Source organism: Gymnoscopelus braueri, assembly GCF_963280865.1.
Source record: "Gymnoscopelus braueri genome assembly, chromosome: 24".
NCBI lineage: Eukaryota > Metazoa > Chordata > Actinopteri > Myctophiformes > Myctophidae > Gymnoscopelus > Gymnoscopelus braueri.
In genome coordinates, this window is record NC_137626.1 from 5,167,274 (window position 1) to 5,188,049 (window position 20,776).

Sequence of the window (20,776 nt, forward strand, 5' to 3'; positions counted from 1 at the left end):
GATGAAATGAAATTTGTCCCTGAGCAAGACTCTTAACCCCTAATTGCTCACAGGCCCTCATTGGAAACAAGCCCGCAAGGACTTTCATGAACGTCCTGTTAAAAGGAATTATCCTTATATTGTAGAGCAGTATCTCATGGTATTTCAGCAACTGAAATAAACCCTTAAAGCTATTCGTTTTTAATGTACATGAACCCAGCGATATGTATTTCACACATGAAATAGGTTGGTGATGAGCAAGAAAAGTGGATGCTGCTGAGAGAGAGAGAGAGAGAGAGAGAGAGAGAGAGAGAGAGAGAGAGAGAGAGAGAGAGAGAGAGAGAGAGAGAGAGAGAGGAGAAGGAATTTGCTATAAATTGACCTAAATACCTAGTTGATTGATGCTAATTGTTCTATTGTTGGATCTGTTTTTGGATAGTTTGGACTCATCCATATGGCATCCACACACATTGTATCCATGATGTAAACCGGTTTTAATTATTTGCTTGACCTGTTACCTATCCACTTGGTGCCTTGTGGCACATAAGGCCTTCACAGAGCGCTTCCACTTTTCACGGTCAGCTGCTGCTGCAGGCCTCACTTCAGACTTCATGATTTACATCCTGCTTCTTTTCTTTCTTTCTTTCTCAACGGTACGCCTCCAGGTGGTCTTTGGTCTTCCTTTTCTCCTTTTCCCTTCTGGTGCCCATCGTGTCATTGCTATGTTAGAGTCGTTGTTGTGGTCCTGCCGTAGTATGTGTCCAGTCATCTTCCACCTACGATGATCGGACTCATACTACGGCAGGACCACAACAACGACTGCAACCAATAGCAATGAAATGACCTGGGCAATGACCTGAAAGTTGTGTGCATGGCACGATACATGCAATCTGATCATCTTTTTAATGACCATGATGCTGTTGGCTGTTGATTTCACTGCTAGCTTGTGCGAGTGAGTGTCTCAGCTCTTAGAATGTGTTTCTTGTAGGCTACGTCTAGTGTGTTCTGTGCTACAGTTCCCTAAATTGATGAGGACGCTCAGGTTTACAGGCTGTGAAATATGGCTTGTTTTGTTGCCTTTCAGAGGCCTGTTGATATGCATGACATGCTTAAAATAGCTATATCTCAATTACTATTAAACCTAGAAAGGTCGTTTTGGTGTCTAACCCTATAGGTTTTAGGGCTCAAGGAATGTGACCAAATCAGTGCAATTACCATCAGTAAATTATTTATTGCCAAATTAATGATGGCGTCCCAAGGTGATGTCCCATTCTACTAAATTATGTAATACTAACAATGTGCACAACCAATCTGGAAAACTGCATTCTTCAATACGAATGGCTTCAAAGAAAAACAAATATTGTACTGACTAATATTGTAGTCAGTATAATATGTTCCTTTTCAGGATTCAAATAAAAAAAATAGTGTGCAAATCCTTTGGACACGTTGTGGGGCGGTACCTTTATAGAAAAGCCAGTAGCATAATAGAGGTTACTACAGGGATAGTCTGCAATCTTGGCCCACTCTGTCAACAGCCTGGATGTGTTATTATCATTGCATGTGTGTGTGTGTGTGTGTTGTTACACCAAAGATTACACATATTTATAACAGGACCGGACAGGGTCCTTCCTGTTATAAACTTAAGCACTGGTCTGCTGCATGACATGCGATGCGATGGGACAGTGCGTTCTATAGCCAACACCAACTCAGGACTCCTGAATCTCTGCCCTCGTCACCGTCCTATCTAACATCAGGGTCTTGAGCTCTACAGTGTTGTTAGTTAAAGGGATATTTCACTTTAAAAAACTAATTGGGTTATTTTATCGTCTACTCAGGCTTTTGTGAGCCCCCCAGACAGTTTTTAAGTTGCTTAATTCAGTATTTAGATATTTGATATTCATTTTATCAGACATGCCCCCTTCCTATACAAACCCATTATAACTTCCAACTCCATTTTAAAAATGTTAGATTCATCAAAAACACCGTCCTTGGTTCTGGTGACTCATCCTGCCCTCCTAATACGTGAGGGGGCCGTGTTTTTTCAAAAAAAAGAATTCCCCCAAAAATATTAAAAATAAATGTAAAAAAATATTGAAAAAACACAGTCTCCTCACGTATTAGAAGGACAATATCAGTCACCAGAACCAAGGACGGCTGTTTCCGATTAATCTAACATGGTTAAAATGGAGTTTGAAGTTACAATGGGTTCGTATAGGAAGGGGGCGTGTCTGATCAAATGAATATCAAATATCTAAATACTGAATCAAGCAACTTAAAAACTGTCCGGGGTGCTCACAAAAGCCTGAGTAGACGATACAAATGAAATCATCCCTTTAAGCTGTGGCGCCGCAGTGCATCTATGTAGGTGGTGCGCTTCTTGCCTTTCCTGGCTTTGCCCTGGGTTGGCTCACATAGTGTCAGTTTGCTTGCCTCTAGTTCCGGGTGCCTGACACAGTGCCTCATCCTTCTCTGTCTGACTTTGTCTGTGACCCGTGGTAGGTCCCCATAGATGACACCATTTATTTTTTAAAGATATTTTTGGGGGCTTTTTTATGCCTTTATTTGACAGGACAGTAGGCTGACACTAAATGGGGGGGAGAGATGGGGGGTGACACACAGCAAAGGTCAGGAGTTGAACACACGACACGCTGTCAAACTGGATTACCAGCATATGCTGTATGCGCCTGGACCGCTAGGCCAGAGGGCGCCCCTGAGGACCACATTTTTTATGTGGTCCGTCCATGTGACACCTAGTGCCATTCCTCTTAGCATTCTTAGACTCCATCCAAGGCCCTTTCCTGTTGTAGTACTGACTCCACTGTAGCTACAAACAGCCACCTCTTGAGGTTTTCTCCCATGTCTGATTTCCACACTCTCCTCATTCCAAAACAGTGCCCAAGGTGCATGGCATGATAAAAGCAATCTGGTCATGTTTTTGGGCGGTGAAACCGCCCCTATAAGTGAGATTTGGAAAAATGTACAAATATCTTGGGCAGTGAAACCGGCCCTAAAAGTGAGGTTTGGAAATTTGTACAATTATCCTGCGCTGTGATTGGCCAATCACAATCTATTCAGGACTGTGATTGGCCAGTGTCACATGACACATGTGCATAGCCCTATATAAGCAACCATAACTTAAAAACTTTAACTTTTTTAAGTTATGGTTTTGTCCATCATAAAGTGTGTTTTACAAAAGATAAATGTATTTATCTTTTGTACATGATTGATCGACTCCATTCAGTATTGTGATTAGCTAGCAAGACACATGCTGACACTAAGTGGCTCTTTCAGATCAAAGCATATATGTTGGTTGACTCCATTCAGTATTGTGGTTAGCTAGGAAGACACCGCCCACTTCACACAGGGTGTGATTTTTAATCTAGTTAATGAGCCTGACATTGTTACATTGTTGGTTGTTGATTTCACTGCTATCTGTGTGTGTGTGTGTGTGTGTGTGTGTGTGTGTGTGTGTGTGTGTGTGTGTGTGTGTGTGTGTGTGTGTGTGTGTGTGTGTGTGTGTGTGTGTGCGCGCGCGTGTGTGCGCGCGTGTGTTTGAACTCTTAGAATTTGTTTCTCGTACATCTACTAATGTGCTACAGTTCCCCAAATTGAATTGCTGTGAATTGCTGTGAAATATATTGTCTCTATAATAGCAAAAATAGCAGATCGACAAGCTTGTAGATCTGCTATTTTGCTTTTGTGTGACGCTGTAGTATGATGAATAGGGTATTAATTTATGAAAAAACACAAGTTAAAATATGGATATGAGAGGTTTCTTCCCCACAGCGACAATATGTACTGTTTAAGAATCAAACACTCTTGTTTTGTTGCCTTTGAGAGGCCTGTTGATATGCATGACTGCATCTGTCTCTGCCAGTGTGCAGCGTGCATTCATAATCTGTGCAATGCATGTACATAAGAGTCGTAGACTGCACTTTTGTTGCCCTGGGCGCTACATTATCTCTCATATTGTTGAGGCATGACGATCAAAAAGACTGTGATTTGTTTAAGGAACAGGTGACATGAGCATTAGGAAAAAATGATAAAACTGTTGTACACCTGAATTCATATCAAAGTGTATCACTTCATATTCTTGTTCAAAGTCTTTAGGATGTTATAATTGTGTCTGCCAGTAAGTTGTTTTACAGCCTTTTATGCTTGTATCATGGACAACTGTAATGATAGCTTTCTCTCTCGCTCACAGAGAGTTGCTAACCATGAATTTGTCAATTTCTACACTTAAAGGGACTACACAATGAATTTAAAAATTAATAATAATAATAATAATAATAATATATATATATATATATATATATATATATATATATATATATATATTCTTTTTTTTTGGTTGGAACTGAAAAACGGGAGGGAGTGTACCCTGATGTGACGTCACGTCAGGGACCAAATCAGTTTGGCCTGTTTTGAGACCAATTTACAGAAAACCCCAGATTTGCTGTGAAAGCCTGAGTCTTCAAACTGGGGTATTTTTGAGGATAGAAGAGAGGTAGGGGAGACCAAAAACACACAAAAAAGAAGAAAAACTAAAAATTCATGGTGTAGTCCCTTTACAGTAAATGAACACTTCATGATGATTATTTAATTGTGCAGGTTCTCAGTCCTCTGACATCGGTAAAGCCCAGAATGGAGAACCAGTCAACTTCAGCATCAGTGGCAGCTCCACAGGCCCAGGTACACATATTGCTTGCTTCTTTATTCACAGCTTAACATCTGTGACTATGTCCATGTCAGCATGTCAACTTGCACAAGGTACTTTATTTCCCTGCGTTTAACTTAAGGCAGAATGTGGCAGCAATCATCATAAAGCAATTGCAGTCTTGCTGTGCATCTGTCTCCAGGCATCACTTTAGGTTGGGGGAAAGGTACATTTGCACCAACAATTAAATAAAGCAATGTATTAACCATTTAACTGTTGGTATTAACTGGTTACACATTCATAAGTTACCGGTTAAACAGTTAACCATGACATTTTTGTCCTCAGTCCTGTGGCCGTAATCTCAATTAATTTAACAATTTTGTCCCACTGTGTCATCTAGTTGAATACCCCTGCCATATATAGTAAAAATGTATTAATACTGTGCCTTTTAACCCTATGTCTGTCTCTGATCCCATCACTTTACAATGGCTCAGCATCAAATCTGTTTTTTTCGCCCTAAAATATTGCTGTTCTAAAATAAATCCAGCTCATGTTATGTACATTACAGCTTACAAACAAACTGTTGTCCTTAAAAAAATAGTTTTGGAACAGGTCCAATCTTTTCCCCGCTATGGCCCTAGTTATACAGTATGTGCTTGGTATGGCCTGCAGCATAATGAATCCACTGGATATTCCTAAATTGTCTCTGTATCAAAAACGGAAAAGCTAATTGTTGCTGCTAGGTACACCATTTGAGGAGTGGTACTTTATGACCAAAAATACCAACTCACTGCTCTCTATTAATTAATTAATTAATTAATTAATTGATTGATTGTTTAATTCATTCATTCATTCATTCATTCATTCATTCATATTTTTTGTGCACCGTGCATGGCATGTATCTCAAGGCCTTTTCTCTCACACCAATGCATTGTTGTATTGAGAGACATCGTATTGATTTAAATGGGTTGTTAATGCTATGTAAAAAATAACAGTGACCAAAAAAACATCCCAGGTAGTGGGTTTCAGGTTGAAAACCACTACTGTGTCCAATACCATACAATAAGTAATGTTGTTTTATAACACTCAGGCATGATATGATTGAAATAACATGACTGTGTGTTCAACAGGATGCTGCTGCGTGCTTGACTTCAGAAAAAATTGATGCAGAAAAAGGTGATTTTTTTCTGTCCTTGATACAGTTCAATGCTCGAGACCAGTGTGTAGGTTGTTGGCTAGTGCTGCATTATGTTTGCCAGGTTGTCCATCCTCAATATCTTATTCCCAAACTATAAGTCTATCAGTTGTTACACTATTTGTGTGGATGTAGAGATGCTTCAGTGTTATTTGATATTCATTGATATAATGACATACTTTTCAGTGATGTATTCATCTCAACCACTCTCTTTTTCTGTTTTGCAAACAGCAAGAGAGGCTTTTGTGATCCAAAACAGGGCAGAGTTGGTTCAAAATGTGTCCAGAGTCATGCCTATAGTGGACAGTCTAGGAGCCAGGGTTCATCGTGAGCTCTATGCAGAGATTCAAGCCGAGAAGACAACCATGGGCCAAATGAGGAAACTGTATACGATGCTACTTTCAGGTGGAACAGCCATCAATGCAGCGTTTTACAATGCCCTTAAACAACACGAGCCCCACCTGGTGGAGAGGCTTGGTAAGATCATAATCTACTAATTAATGTATACATATTTGTTTAATGTAACAGCATAAATATAAATTACAACAGCAATTCCATAAAGTGGATGTGTTTCTGCCAAGACAGCTACCATCAGGTTAAATTCTAGACACTCCTGGTATCAATAGGGAGCTCAATATGTGTAAACAACATACATTACTATATATATATATATATATATATATATATATATATATATATATATATAAAAAAATATATATATATATATATATATATATATATACACACACACACACACACACAGTAATGTCCAGAGTACAGCAACTTGCAATGGGACCTGGTCTTCAAGATACTCAAGGGACCAGTGCCCATGTACCTGTCTGACTAATACTTCTACTATTATGCCACCAAAATGTGGAATGCCCTACCACCAGCCATTAAAAAGTGTGACTCCCTACCCTCCTCCTGTGTGCAATTTGGAACTGGACCTAGACAAGTCTTCTAGCTTGCCAAAATACCCCCCCCCCCCCCCCCCCCCCGTCACCACTGTGTTTCTCTAGTATTATAATTATTATTATTGATGATTTATTGCATAGTATTGTATGTCTGTATATGTCTTGATACATTTAATACATAGGACCACAATGGACTTTTTTTGGTTATCCTTTTAGCATGATTGTAAAACTGTACCTTTGTAAACCTCTGTACCTTTTTGCAAACTGTTAATGAAGTATTCATTCAATCAAAACTCACAGCTCCCTTCCTTATGCTCATCTCCTTATGCAGGACCTGTTCTTTCACCAAAAGACTCAGCTAACGATGGTGAGTTATGAAAGAATTTGGGGAGATTTGTTTTACTAATAATAATTTTAAGTTGTCAACTTCATTCACAATTTTAACACTATGGAGTACAGTAAGAAAGTTTTTATTCACATCTTTAACATGACGGAGAGCAGTAAGATAGTCTTTATTCACAGCTTTAACATGATGGAGAGCAGTAAGAAAGTATTTATTCACAGCTTTAACATGATGGAGAGCAGTAAGATAGTCTTTATTCACAGCTTTAACATGATGGAGAGCAGTAAGAACAATGTTTGGTGTCCTTTGTGTCATACCTTTTGTGAACACAATCATGGTGAACAGAAACATTGTCCATGTTTCATTTTTTCATCCTGATTACAAAATAAACTCAGATATAGTTTATATTCCAGTTCATTAATTCATTTGAAAACCCTTACTGGGGATTACATGTTTCAGCTATATCCTACCCTTCAATTAGAGTGGCAAAGTTGTGTCTTTTAGCATAGCTCATTAATGCCACATTAATGAGCTATGCACAGTTTCTACACTATCAGCCTTATGTGCATCATGTGTGTTTACATCACATTTACCATAATATGAACTTATTGATGTCCTCTATTCTTTGGTCATTTAGAAACTCTTACTCATCAACAACAACAACAACAACAACTCAAGGTCAATCTGAAGAAGAAGTTTCAGATCCAAGGAAATCATATCTTCATAAAGCCAGAGCTCTGCATCACAGAAGGAGAGAGTGGAGAGGGCAGTAATCAACATGAGGTCAGACAGATTGAAACAGCATTCAGTAAACAAGCCGGACAAGAAACACCAATCCAATTCGAAGACATCTTTAAACCTCTACCTGGACAAGGACGAATCAGAACAGTGATGACGAAGGGAGTGGCTGGCATTGGTAAAACAGCCCTAACTCAGAAGTACGGTCTGAACTGGGCAGAAGACAAAGGCAACCAGGGTATCGATTTCATCTTTCCACTCACTTTCCGAGAGCTGAATTCAATGAAGAAGGACCAGAGCTTGGAGGAACTTGTCAATACCGTTTTTGACATTGAGGAAGCAGGAATCTGTAGCATCAAAGAGTCCAATGTTGTGTTCATCTTGGATGGATTAGATGAGTGTAGGCTTTCTCTAGACTTCCAGAACAACGAGGTCTTGACTGATGTCACAAAGCCAGCCTCAGTGGATGTGTTGTTGACAAGCCTAATCAAGGGAAAGCTGCTTCCCTCCGCTCGCATCTGGATAACCACACGACCCGCAGCAGCCGATCAGATCCCTTCTGAGTATTTTGACAGGGTGACAGAGGTGAAAGGGTTCACTGACCCTCAGAAGGAGGAGTACTTCAACAAGAGTTTTAGTGATGCGAACCAGGCCAGCACAATCACCTCACACATTAAGACATCACGAAGCCTCCACATGATGTGCTACATCCCAGTCTTCTGTTGGATCACTGCTTCAGTTCTCTGGAACATGTTGAGAACAGGAGTAAATGGTGCTCTGCCAAAGACCCTGACCGAGATGTACATCCACTTCATGATCTTTCAATTCAAACAGATGAACGTCAAGTATCATGGCAGAACTCAGGCACAGTCTTTTTGGAATCCAAAGAATAAAAAGATCATCATGTCTCTGGGAAAATTGGCTTTTGAACAGTTAGAGAAAGGCAACCTGATCTTCTATGAATCAGACCTGACAGATTGTGACATTGCTATCGAAGATGCATCAGTGTACTCAGGAATGTTCAAACTGATCTTTAAAGTGGCGCGTGGGGGGTACAAGGACATGGTGTTCTGCTTTGTCCATTTGAGTGTACAAGAATTTATGGCAGCTCTTTATGTCTTCCTTTCATTCGTCAATGAAGGTGTCAACGTACTATCAACTTCCAAGCGGTTCAAGCTATTTAGAGACAAGTCTAAGATAAACCTCTACCAGACTGCTGTAGACAAGGCCTTAAAAAGTCCAAATGGACACCTTGACTTGTTCCTCCGTTTCCTCCTGGGCCTCTCATTAGAGACAAATCAGACTCTTTTACAAAGTATGTTGAAACAGACAGGAAATAAGCCACAAACCAATCAGGAAACAGTCAAGTACATCAAGAAGAAGATCAAGGAGAATCCCTCTCCAGAGAAAAGCATCAATCTGTTCCACTGTCTGAACGAGCTGAAAGATGATTCTCTAGAGAAAGAGATCCAACAGAACCTGAGCTCAGGAATTCTCTCCAAAGACAAACTCTCTCCTGCTCAGTGGTCAGCTCTGGTCTTCATGTTGCTGTCATCAGAAAAGGAGCTGGAAGTGTTTGACCTGAAGAAATACTCTGGTTCAGAAGAGGCTCTTCTGAAGCTCCTGCCAGTGGTGAAAGCCTCCAATACAGCTCTGTACGTGAACCAGATTAATTTATTATTTCATCCTACTCTTATTGGAAATGAAATAAAACATTTTATCTATTTGTATTACTGATGTGTTTTGTTGTTTTGTTGTTTTTGTTTGTTTGTTTGCTTGTTTTCTTCCCAGGCTGAGTGGTTGTAATCTCTCAAAGAGATGCTGTAAGATGTTATCATCTGTCATCAGCTCCAGCTCCTCTAGGCTAAAAGAACTCGACCTGAGCCACAACGAATTGCTCGATTCAGGAGTGAAGCTAATCGCTGATGGACTGGGAAGTTCACAATGTAGCCTTGAGACACTCAGGTCAGTATTCCTGAACCTTTTCAATAGATGACCATTTGTGACCCATTCTGCCTTACGTTGGGTACGCCCGCCTACAAGCAATGTTGAGCAGAGAGGAGAAGAAAAGCCATAAGAACATTTTTCATCCAACATGTGTTAATCCCACAGTCGCAATCCTGAAAAACGTGGCTGTCATTCACCTAACCATTAGAGCTGAAATCAGTGTGTAAATAATACATACACGTAGATACAAACTTAAATTGGTCATCCTTGGTGCATCCTAAAATACTTACATGCTACTTGTGTAATGTACATGCAAAGCGTGAAACCGCCCGACTTTGTGAAACAAGGTGTTTCACAAGGTGCCATAGCTGAGTGGTTAAAGAGGCCACCTTGGAATCAGAAGGCTCTCGGTTCGCCACCCTGCCCACAAAGTCTATGTGTCAAAGAGTCCCAGAGCATTGACTCCTACCTGACTGCTGTGATAACACTATCACCTACTGCTAGCTAGAATGGATAAATGCAGAGTACACATTTAATATGTGCGTGTGCGTGTGCGTGTGCGTGTGCGTGTGCGTGTGCGTGTGCGTGTGCGTGTGCGTGTGTGTGTGTGTGTGTGTGCGTGTGTGTGTGTGCAGGTTGTCAGGCTGCATGGTCTCAGAAGTAGGCTGTTCTTATCTGGTCGCAGCTCTGAAATCCAACTCCCATCTCAAAGTGCTGGATTTGAGCTACAATCACCCCGGAGCAGACTCAGAAGAACAGCTGCGCTCTGCTGGACAACTGGAGACCCTCAGGTATGGAGAGACTTGCTACTCAGTGCAAGTTTGACTAGTAGGTTTAGAGGGACATTATACTGTCATGCTGTGTAGTGCTGTTTAAAGTGTAATAGCATGACATTATTATCAATCATTGTTTCTATTATCAAATAGAATATGCAGGCCTGACTTTGTGTCTCCTTCATCCCCAGTGTCGACCATTGTGGGGCGTGCAGGCTGAAACCAGGTGTGAGGAAGTGTAAGTGTTTAATCTGTTTTATTCATGATATCAAAGTATCACACATCCTATTTATATGAGCAGCACATATACACAGCACAATGGAAAATTCATTCAGTAACATGCTAGGTGTGCAGAATTATGAAAGTGTAATGAGTCATACATACACATAGGCTATACATGCACCTACATGCATACATACATACAAACATTGCAGATCTACAGCTCAGATCTTTGTGAGCTTGTAGATCGACACAGTACAGATCAGGCTGCACGGGTCCATTTGGTTCCATTTATACTCTCTGGGAGTTAAATGAACACTGAGGAGACACTGTGCTCTCCCTATAGGACCAGGTGTAGGAGTAGCAGTGATGTTGACGACTTTAACACTGTGTGTGTGTGTGTGTGTGTGTGTGTGTGTGTGTGTGTGTGTGTGTGTGTGTGTGTGTGTGTGTGTGTGTGTGTGTGTGTGTGTGTGTGTGTGTGTGTGTGTGTGTGTGTGTGTGTGTGTTGCTTTTCTGTTGGAGCTTGTTCTTTCTGTGAATGGGTCTCACACTGTAAAATCCTCAGTGTTCATTTAACTCTGAGAGTGTCCAACCTGTAAGGGTCCATTTGGTTCCATGTATTTCATGTATAGTTCATCAAAGTATAAAGCCTGATTTATATTCATATTTGTATGACTTACATGTCACAAGTTGTATAAAGTACTCAACCGTAGTACTTGAGTCAAAGTATAGATACTCCTGGTCAAATATTACTCAACTACAAGAAAGCTGCTCTGTCAAATGTTTACTTGAGTTAAAGTACTTTAGTGGTTGCTTTTAAGAATAATTAAGTATTTTAAAATAATGTGCTTTTGAATCAGTAGTATGTTCTTTTTAAAACCAATGCAATTCTGTATTGAAATGTTTCCATTTCCCCCAAAACTCTGGGCGTGAATAGCTGAATGGTTAAGTCGTGCACCACAGGCTCTGATGCCTGACAGTAAGTCTCGGGTTCGATACCCAAGTATCCAAAAGTACAAATAACAAAATACACTTTTTAATTTGTTTATTCAAAAAAAATGTAAAGATATTTTCAGGGCCTTTTCTGCCTTTATTTATAGTTTGTAGTAGAGATGGACAGGAAACGGGGGGAGAGAGATTGGAACGGGACTCGAACCTGTGGTGTGCTGTCAGGCTACTTATGAGCCTAGGTGCCCGAACCGCAAGGCCAGCAGTCTGGGCCCACTTTAATTTTTTTAATATCAATGCACTGCTATCTTAAAATTCGGATATTTTCCCCCCAAAAATAAGATTAGTGTGAATAGTGATAGCAATAGTGAAAATAGCTGATCTACAAGCTCACATTGTGACACAACGCGTTGTGCGTTTGTAGATCATTTCACTATATTTCACTAGGCTATTTGAAAAGGGCGCTTAACCCATTAAGACCTGAAGATTCTACAAATGTCTCCAAAATCCCAACAGTATTCTGAAAAATGTATGTTTCTATATCAGTGGTGCTCAATATTGTAAATGTCAAGGACCACCCAAAAGATTGTATTTGACGGCCGACCCCCATATCAAAATATGTTGTTCCAGGGACCCCCCCAGAAGCAAAGATTTGAGTTTAAAATGTTCACTTAGAATATATATATATTCAAAGATTTGCACACATTTTCATGATTTTTCTAAAATAGTAGATCTACAAGCTCGTAGCGCGGCACCGAGCTTGTATATTTGCTATTTTTGAATAATGCTTTTTAGCTCAAATAAAAAAATGACACAGATGTGTTCCAGCTCTTTATGGATTAAGTGGTTAGTTCATAATGTACTTTTTTCCTTCCTAGAAATCTTTGTCTTTAAAAAGTAGTGGAGTGAAAGTCATACAGTACTCGAGTAAATGCACTTTATTACTGTCCACCACTGAAAGACAGTGAGTATAAATGAAGCATAAGGGTCCTTTTAGGTACAAATGGGGGTCAGTTATAGGTGTTCTCCATAAATATATAGTTTTAATTATACAAGTGAAGAAGACAGTGTGAGTCATTTCTTCTACACTCTGAAATGAACAGTGAGGATTTTACTGTGCATGCTGTGTAACCACATGACACCAATTTACACCCAAAATGATTCAACACTTTGATTTATAATTTCCAACACACACTTCATATCTCACCCAGAAACAGGCAGGGGGAAAAAAGTCACATTGTGAGCTTGTAGATCAGCTTTGTTGCATGAAAATAATAAATATTACAATGATTTCATGTGTGTTTGGAAAAAAATAGTGTTACATATGTTGTTATGACACTTCCACACACACACACACACACACACACACACACACACACACACACACACACACACACACACACACACACACACACACACACACACACACACACACACACACACACACACACACACACACACACACACAGAGACCCCCCTGTGTAGTTGAGTAATACTTGACCGGGAGTATCTATACTTTAACTCAAGTACTTTGAGCATCCCAAAGCGGTTGAGTACTTTGTCTAACACTGGTGACATATGGTGGAAAAAGTACTCAAATGTTTTACTTAAGTAAAAGTATCAGTACTGCAATGTAGATGTACTCTGTTACAGGTAAAAGTCCGGAATAAAACATTTACTTGAGTAAAAGTACAAAAGTATTGGTATCAAAATGTACTTAAAGTACCAAAAGTAAAAGTACTACAATGTTTGAAAATAGCAGATCTACAAGCTCACAACGCGTCGCATGGTGACGCGTTGTGAGCTTGTAGATCGGCCATTTTCAAATAGCCTAGGTATAAAATAAGGCTTAAGTGGTTAATGTATGTTTTATAATGTAATCATTTATATATCTGCAAAGTAACTAGTAACTCAAGTTATCAAATAATTGTAGTGCAGTAAAGGTACAATATTTGCCCCTGAGATGTAGAAGTAAAAGTACTGGAAATTGGAAATACTCCAGTAAAGTAAAAGCACTTCAAAATTGTACTAAAGTACAGTACTTGAGTAAATGTACTTAGTTACTTTACATCACTGGTGACATGTAAGTCATACAAATAAGAATATAAATCAGGCTTTATACCTTGATGAAGTATAAATGGAACCAAATGGACCCTTACAGGCTGGACACTCTCAGAGTTAAATGAACACTGAAGATGAAGTAATAATATGATTGTTAACTGGTGTTGTGTTGTGTGTTGTTCTCTCATCAGATGTGTGTGAACTCACACTGGATCCAAACACAGCATACAGACGACTCTCTCTGTCTGAGGACAACACAAAGGTGACACGTGTGGGAGAGGAGCAGCCATATCCAGACCACCCAGACAGATTTGACTACCATGAACAGGTTCTGTGTGGAGAGAGTCTGATTGGACGCTGTTACTGGGAGGTAGAGTGGAGTGGACAGGTTAAGATATCAGTGACATACAGAGGAATCAACAGGAAAGGAAAGGGTAAAGACTGTGGGTTAGGAAAGAATGACAAGTCCTGGAGTCTGGTATGTTGGGATAGTATCATGGACAGCAGTTATGATGTCCGGCACAATAAGGAGGAAACTAAACTCTCTGTCCGTTCTAACGTTCTCTTTGGCTCTAACAGAGTAGGAGTGTATGTAGACTGTCCTAATGGCACTCTGTCCTTCTACAAAGTATCGTCTGACACACTGACACACATGCACACCGTCCATTCCACTTTCACTGAACCACTCTATGCTGGGTTTGGGTGCAGCGATTACCATGGCGGCTCAGTGTCTCTGTGTCAGATCTAGGAGGTACAGAAACTTCCTGTTGTTCTGGAGGAACACACACACACTGCTGAAATGACTCACTATGTACACACACACACCCACCCACACCCACACACACACACACACACACACACACACACACACACACACACACACACACACACAAAGTGCTGCTTTAACCCATTAACACCGGGAACGCATCTGTGTGTAATTTTAAGATTTATTTGGGCTATTAAAAAATAGCAGATCTACAAGCTCGTTGTCAGCCTGTAGATCAGCATCTAAATGTCTAATCCTAAACCTAACCCCAACCTGACTCTCTTTTATAATTGTAAACATCTCAAAAAATCAGTTTTAACCATAAAACAAGCATTTCTCTTGTGAGGACCAGGAACATGCTTCCTCACAACGTCTATTTCTCATATTCTACTACATTTAGTCCTCACAAGTATAGTAATACACGCACACACACACACACACACATACATCAACATAGCAAGGACCCCCAAATGTATATAATGTATATATTTGGCCACAGACCCTCACTTGAGACAATGTTGTGCCAGCGGCCCCCCATAAGAGAAGATTGGTGTTAAACAATTTAAAAATTATTCAAAATGATTGAAACCAATTCCTGATTTTTCCACATATTTCAAAAAATAGCAGACCTACAAGCTCACAATGTGTCGCATCGCATGCGATGCATCGTGAGCTTGTAGATCTGCTATTTTGGAATATCCAAAGTATAAATCTAAATTCCACAAAGTGTGTGAGTGTCCTTTACGCGTCTCCAGAACCGTCCAACCAATCACTTTCATATCCAACGTGTGTAGTGATGATATCACAGTGTGCTGATGACATCACAGTGTACTGATGACATCACAGAGGAGGTCAGTGCAGTGTGTGAACTCAGTCAGAGCAGTCTTTCTCCAGAACCGGTGTGTCAAACTCAATGTAAAGGTGTGTGTCTCAATTACATGCAAAGTCAATGTAAAGCTGTGTGCGTCACAAAATGGCGCACGGTGTGTATTGATGACGTCACAAGGGAGCGCAGTGCAGAGTGTGAAGTCAGTCAGATTGACGCTTCTTCGATCAGAAGAGCGTCTTCAGTCAGATAGACGTTTCTCCGCTGTATACTGTAAACAATACAGCAGTAATATCTGCCATGTCTTTGGTCAAATGTTGTGTAATGACCTATGATTTTATTAATTTATTGTGCTTATCAAAGCCAAGTCTTTGGTCAAATGTTATGTAATTAACCTACTGTTTGATTTTTTCAATTGTCTGACGGACATTGAGATGGGTTGTACAATGTTGTGCTCATTAACTCTAATGTAATGGTTTTTGAAGCCCTATAACCTGTGTATCATTTGTGACACGCTTTCTAATAAACACATAAGAAAGTCACCTTGTTTTGCTGAGTGCAATGCTTCTATCTTTATAATCAATATAATAATAATAACTACACACAATGCTTCTATCTTTATAATGAATATAATAATAATAACTACACACAATGCTTCTATCTTTATAAGTGAACGTATTAATAACTACACACCACTAGAGACCTGAGCACAGAGGAGCAACTACTTTAGTACTTTAGCGTTGTATAAAGGCCTTTGCAGACAGGGTGTGATTTTTCGCACGGAAAAAACGGACAATATAATTTTTTAACAGAACACATGGTTCTCTATGACCTCATGCACACCGGCTCCCAATTTGCCGTACGGCAAGTAGCTGTGGCGATGCGTTTTTTTTTCTTCAATCGAACCCAGTTCGATTCGTGCGTCTTTTCGCATTCGGTAAAAACTGATTGACCAATCACACCCTGTCTGCAAAGGCCTTAACAGTGTCATTTTAAGATTTCTTTGGCTATTCAAAAATAGCAGATCAACAAGCTCGTAGCGCGGCACCGAGTGCCGCGCTACGAGCTTGTTGATCTGCTATTTTTGAAAAATCATGACAATGTTTGCAAATCTTTGAATATATAAATATATATATACATTTTTAACTCAAATCTTTGCTTCTGGGGGTCCCTGGAACAAAATCTTTTGAGATGGGAGCAAATACATATCATTTTGGGGGTCCTTGACATGTAAAATGTTTGAGAACCACTGATATATAGCAACATAGGTTTATTTAAAACATTTTAACTGTTAGGATTTAGAAGACATTTGTAGAATCCCTAGTAAAGATCTTAGTTAAAATGTTCGCTTTAAAAATATATATATATTCAAAGATTTGCACAAATTTTCACGATTTTTCAAAAGATCTACAAGCTCGTAGTGCGGCACTTGGTGCCGCGCTACGAGCTTGTAGATCTGCTATTTTTTAATAGCCCAAAGAAATGTTAAAATGACACACAGATGCGTTCCCGGTCTTAATGGGTTAAAGCAGCACTTTGTAGTTTGGTGTATCAGTGGCCACTTTGGACACAAATAACATGGCAGCCAACGTCTTTGACTTCATTACCCAAGAGTCTAGCGAGGACGCGCTGTGATTGGCGCTGTGGATTTTGTAACCCCATTTTTTACACCCAGCGCCAATTGTCTATGTAATCCTGGGCACTACCTTCCCTCTGCCAACCTAGGGAGGCCAGGGCCGAGCTCATGCCTCCTTCAATGCTTGAGAGCCAACTGACCTTCTTGTCACCTGACAGGGGGGAGTTTCCCTGGTTGGACGTAGCGCGTGGAAGGAACATGTTATCCCAACCAGTTCCTTTCCCCTCCATCAGGCACCCCGGCTGGCCAGGGGGAGGCAGTATAGTGACCAGGATTACTACATGTTTTTGTGAGGACAAAGGCCCTTTCGCCAACCCCACCTAGGGTGTGGGCACTGATGACGCGGAGAAGAGAACACGCCCCCAGCGCCCACAGCATCCCCCACACTTTTTGGGCGGTGTAGCCGCCCCTATAAGTGGGTATCATTAGTACACCCTTCGCTGTACTGTGATTGGCTGACTCTATTGGCTGACTCTATTCAGCACTGTGATTGGCTAGCGAGACACGTGATGAAATTAATAACCTATAAATAGGACTATGCACTTAGTGAGCTTCCATCACTGTGATGACCACACCGCCCACTTCACACTGGGTGTGATTTTTAATTTCAAGGACCCCCATAACTCTGAGAGTGTACAAATGGAACCAAATGGACCCTTAGTACACTCTCAGAGTTAAAGATGGAGTGCCATGATATTTTTCAACCCTAAAACCTGATCATAAGGTATTATTATTATGTAAGGATTTTTTTCAAAAAGAAAAAGTGTACAGTAAGTGTTAAAATGTTGTTTTTATGTAGACACACCCACCAGTTCATTAAGTATACCTGGTTTCACTTAGCACCACCCATCTAATCCAGTCCCTCCGCCTCCTCCTATAAGACCACCCACCTGTCCTAGTCCTTCCCCCTTATCACTAAAGGACTGCCCATGGTTCTGCCCATTTGTTTACAAAATGGCAGGAGGACAAATTGGACAAATACAGCCATATATGTTTGAACCTGAATCTGGTTCAGATGAAGATGAGGAAGAAGAAGAACTACTCCATAACCGGAAAGCCTCATCAACCCTTTGCTCAAATCCCAAATGCTAGCATGTGTGCAACGGATAAATAAAAGTCTTAAAAGGACAACTTTGTTTTTTTTACAACCAAGGTTTATATTTTAGCTTGTAATTAAAGTAAATAAAAGATGAGTGTTATTTCTTTTTCATTTACTGCTTTCTATAGTTTTAGCAATTTTCGCGATATTTTTTACAGTGGGCGGGGGCATTCTGTCCGGTGGCTAAATATGCCTTTTTTACACAATAAAAAAGGTACGGTGGTCTTTGATGGCCAGATGTGATTATTATTGGGGGCTAGAAGAGCTACTGTAAATAATAATAAAGAAAACGCCGGGTTATTGTGTAAAAAAATACATATTTAGCCACCGGACAGAATGCCTCCCCACACTGTAGAAAAGATCGCAAAAATTGCTAAAACTATAGAAAGCAGTAAATTAAAACATTTTAACACTCATCTTTTATTTACTTTAATTACAATCTAAAACATAAACCTTGGTTGTAAAAAACTAAAGTTGTCCTTTAAACAGAACCATCAGTTGTCATACATTCTTACAGATGTGCCATGGTGATGTTCAATATCCTGTGATCCAAGTAGAACTTTATCTTACAATGACTATGGTATCCATTACATCAGTGACATTATTTATAGCATCACTGCACACATTTTACTATCATTACAATGCATTTGTATTCCTTCAACCTGACATTCCCATTTAAATGGGCTATGTATTCTTTCCATACATCCCCTTACTAGAAAATGGATATATAAGCTACAGTATATTACAGTAGGCATATGCATATAAAACGTCTAACTAGATGCTCTCATAATGTATTCAGAGCCATTTCCACCTTGATAATACACTTCTGTTTGCAGAGGCACAGATAATTCGTCTCTTTTTTATTATATTGACAAACAATCACGCTATGTATCTAATCCAACTGAACTAGCTCTAGCGACCCTAACGTTGGCTGAGACTCAAGTTGGTCCCGCCCGCGTCGGTATGTTCTGCCGATTTAATGTAAATGTTTTACCTTCTGAACATCGTATGAAAAATCTAAAGCTAGGCGCCGTAACCTACATATGTCTGTTGTTCCGACGGCGTGAAACAACGCATCGATGGGCTCAAACAACCGTTTAAAACCTTAGTTTGTTGGCAGCCTGCGTTGAATTAACATGGAGGCTCGTCCCTGATCTAACTCTACGCCATGTTAAACGGCGATGCGCGTTCACGACCAGGCCAGCACTGTCTTTGCACGTTGAATTCAACGCAGAGTCGCAGACCGGCACAAAACTCCGATTTAAAAGGTTGTTTCAACCCATCCATTAATTTCTTCACACCGTCGTAACAACAGACGACTGTAGGTTACCGCGACTACCGTTACATTTTCCATACGATGTTCAGAAGCGATCTTATTGACGCTGAACTAAATCCCACAACTAAACGGTGGGGGGGGTCACAGACACAAGGCTATGTCAAACCGATTCATGCTCCTAAATCATTTTATTGGGGCTGGCGGATGTTTTCATTTACCGGTAACGCTCCTGAGGTGCTGCTTTCTGTGTCTCCAGGATAAATCGTCGGAATATAACCTGGCTTCAGTACTTTCCTGTTTGCAATCCCATATTGACTATTGAAGTGTGAAACAACTGTTTGATAGCTGTCACACAGCAGCACAGAACAAACCCTGCCATGGTCACACACGTGTGTTTGAGGTAGCTCCGCCCACAAAAGGTTGTAGTATAAATGACAATGATAATGTGGGGAGGTGCGGTGGGTGGGTATGGGCATTGTTACGTCAGTATGTCGCTGTTTTTGGATTGGCACGTTTGACTCTCAAGGTTTCAGCCTCCAGGAAAAAACTCCAAATAGTCAGAGAAGACATGAAACACCTTAAAACCACCAGCGGGGGCCTTAATGAAGTTCTATCAACCTCATAGACACATGAAAAACAGAAAAAGTGCAAAAACATGGCACCACCTCTTTAAACACACCATAAAGGGCCATTTGGAACCCACTCAAGGCACCATGAGAGTCCCTGGACCACACTTTGAGACCCACTGGTGTAGCAGAGTGTTTTCAGTGAGGCAACATGCACAATATCAGCACCCTGACTCTGTTTGACCAGAATGGAACAGAGCCTTCATTAGTATCATTGGTAAGCCCTGTGAAGGAAGTAAGGAAGAGGACCAATTTTCTTGCCAGTATGTCTGCTGCACATAGAGCCTCTTTCCCCTGTTCTGTCTCTAGAGCCAAATTCCATTCCCCAAAGTTCAGTCACTCGCTCACTCTCCTCGCTTCCTCCACTCGCGCCTAAGCCCCGCCCCTGCGAGGAGCCGAGGATTATTTGTGAGGACGGAGTGGTCGAGCGGTTGCCGTCAAAGACGGCAAATTCCGCGATCACTTATGACGTCTCAAACAGCTGGACCAGAGCGTGGATGAAAATACACATGCATAGAATAATATGCAGGTATAGAATAATACAGAATATAAGAATAGACAATTCATCAATGTGGATGGCCACATTGTTATCTTTATAGTTAACATTTTGTGCAAAGCCATTTATTCCTGAAATAGTGAACGAAGCGCCAGGATGAGCAAACTTACATTTATGAATTAAATCCTGACCCGTCCCTCTTTTTGCTCGTACAGTCCCCAGACCCCCCACCCCCCGCAGCAGTCCCGCACGGCACTGCTGCTTATAACAGCCA

General features: G+C 40.5%; 2 protein-coding genes across 2 annotated transcripts in view; both read left to right on the top strand.

Moving 5' to 3' along the window:
* anos1a (anosmin 1a) overlaps positions 1–20,776 on the top strand; it is a gene marked incomplete at both ends in the record, with an annotated part of 156,979 nt that overhangs the window by 96,657 nt on the left and 39,546 nt on the right. The window lies entirely within an intron of this gene.
* LOC308080361 (protein NLRC3-like) lies at positions 7,851–14,615 on the top strand. Its single transcript, XM_080422185.1, has 5 exons — positions 7,851–9,481; positions 9,618–9,791; positions 10,409–10,564; positions 10,738–10,784; positions 13,969–14,615. Exons 1-5 carry the CDS (start codon positions 7,980–7,982, stop codon positions 14,523–14,525), a joined length of 2,436 nt encoding a protein of 811 aa, XP_080278311.1. The 5' UTR covers positions 7,851–7,979; the 3' UTR covers positions 14,526–14,615.

Bases quoted from the DNA above. Each gene is read 5' to 3' on its own strand.
- LOC308080361 (XM_080422185.1), top strand. From the start codon at position 7,980: ATGACGAAGGGAGTGGCTGGCATTGGTAAAACAGCCCTAACTCAGAAG. The intron at 9,792-10,408 runs GTCAGTATTCCT...GTGTGTGTGCAG, and splicing joins TGTAGCCTTGAGACACTCAG to GTTGTCAGGCTGCATGGTCT. The intron at 10,565-10,737 runs GTATGGAGAGAC...CTTCATCCCCAG, and splicing joins GGACAACTGGAGACCCTCAG to TGTCGACCATTGTGGGGCGT.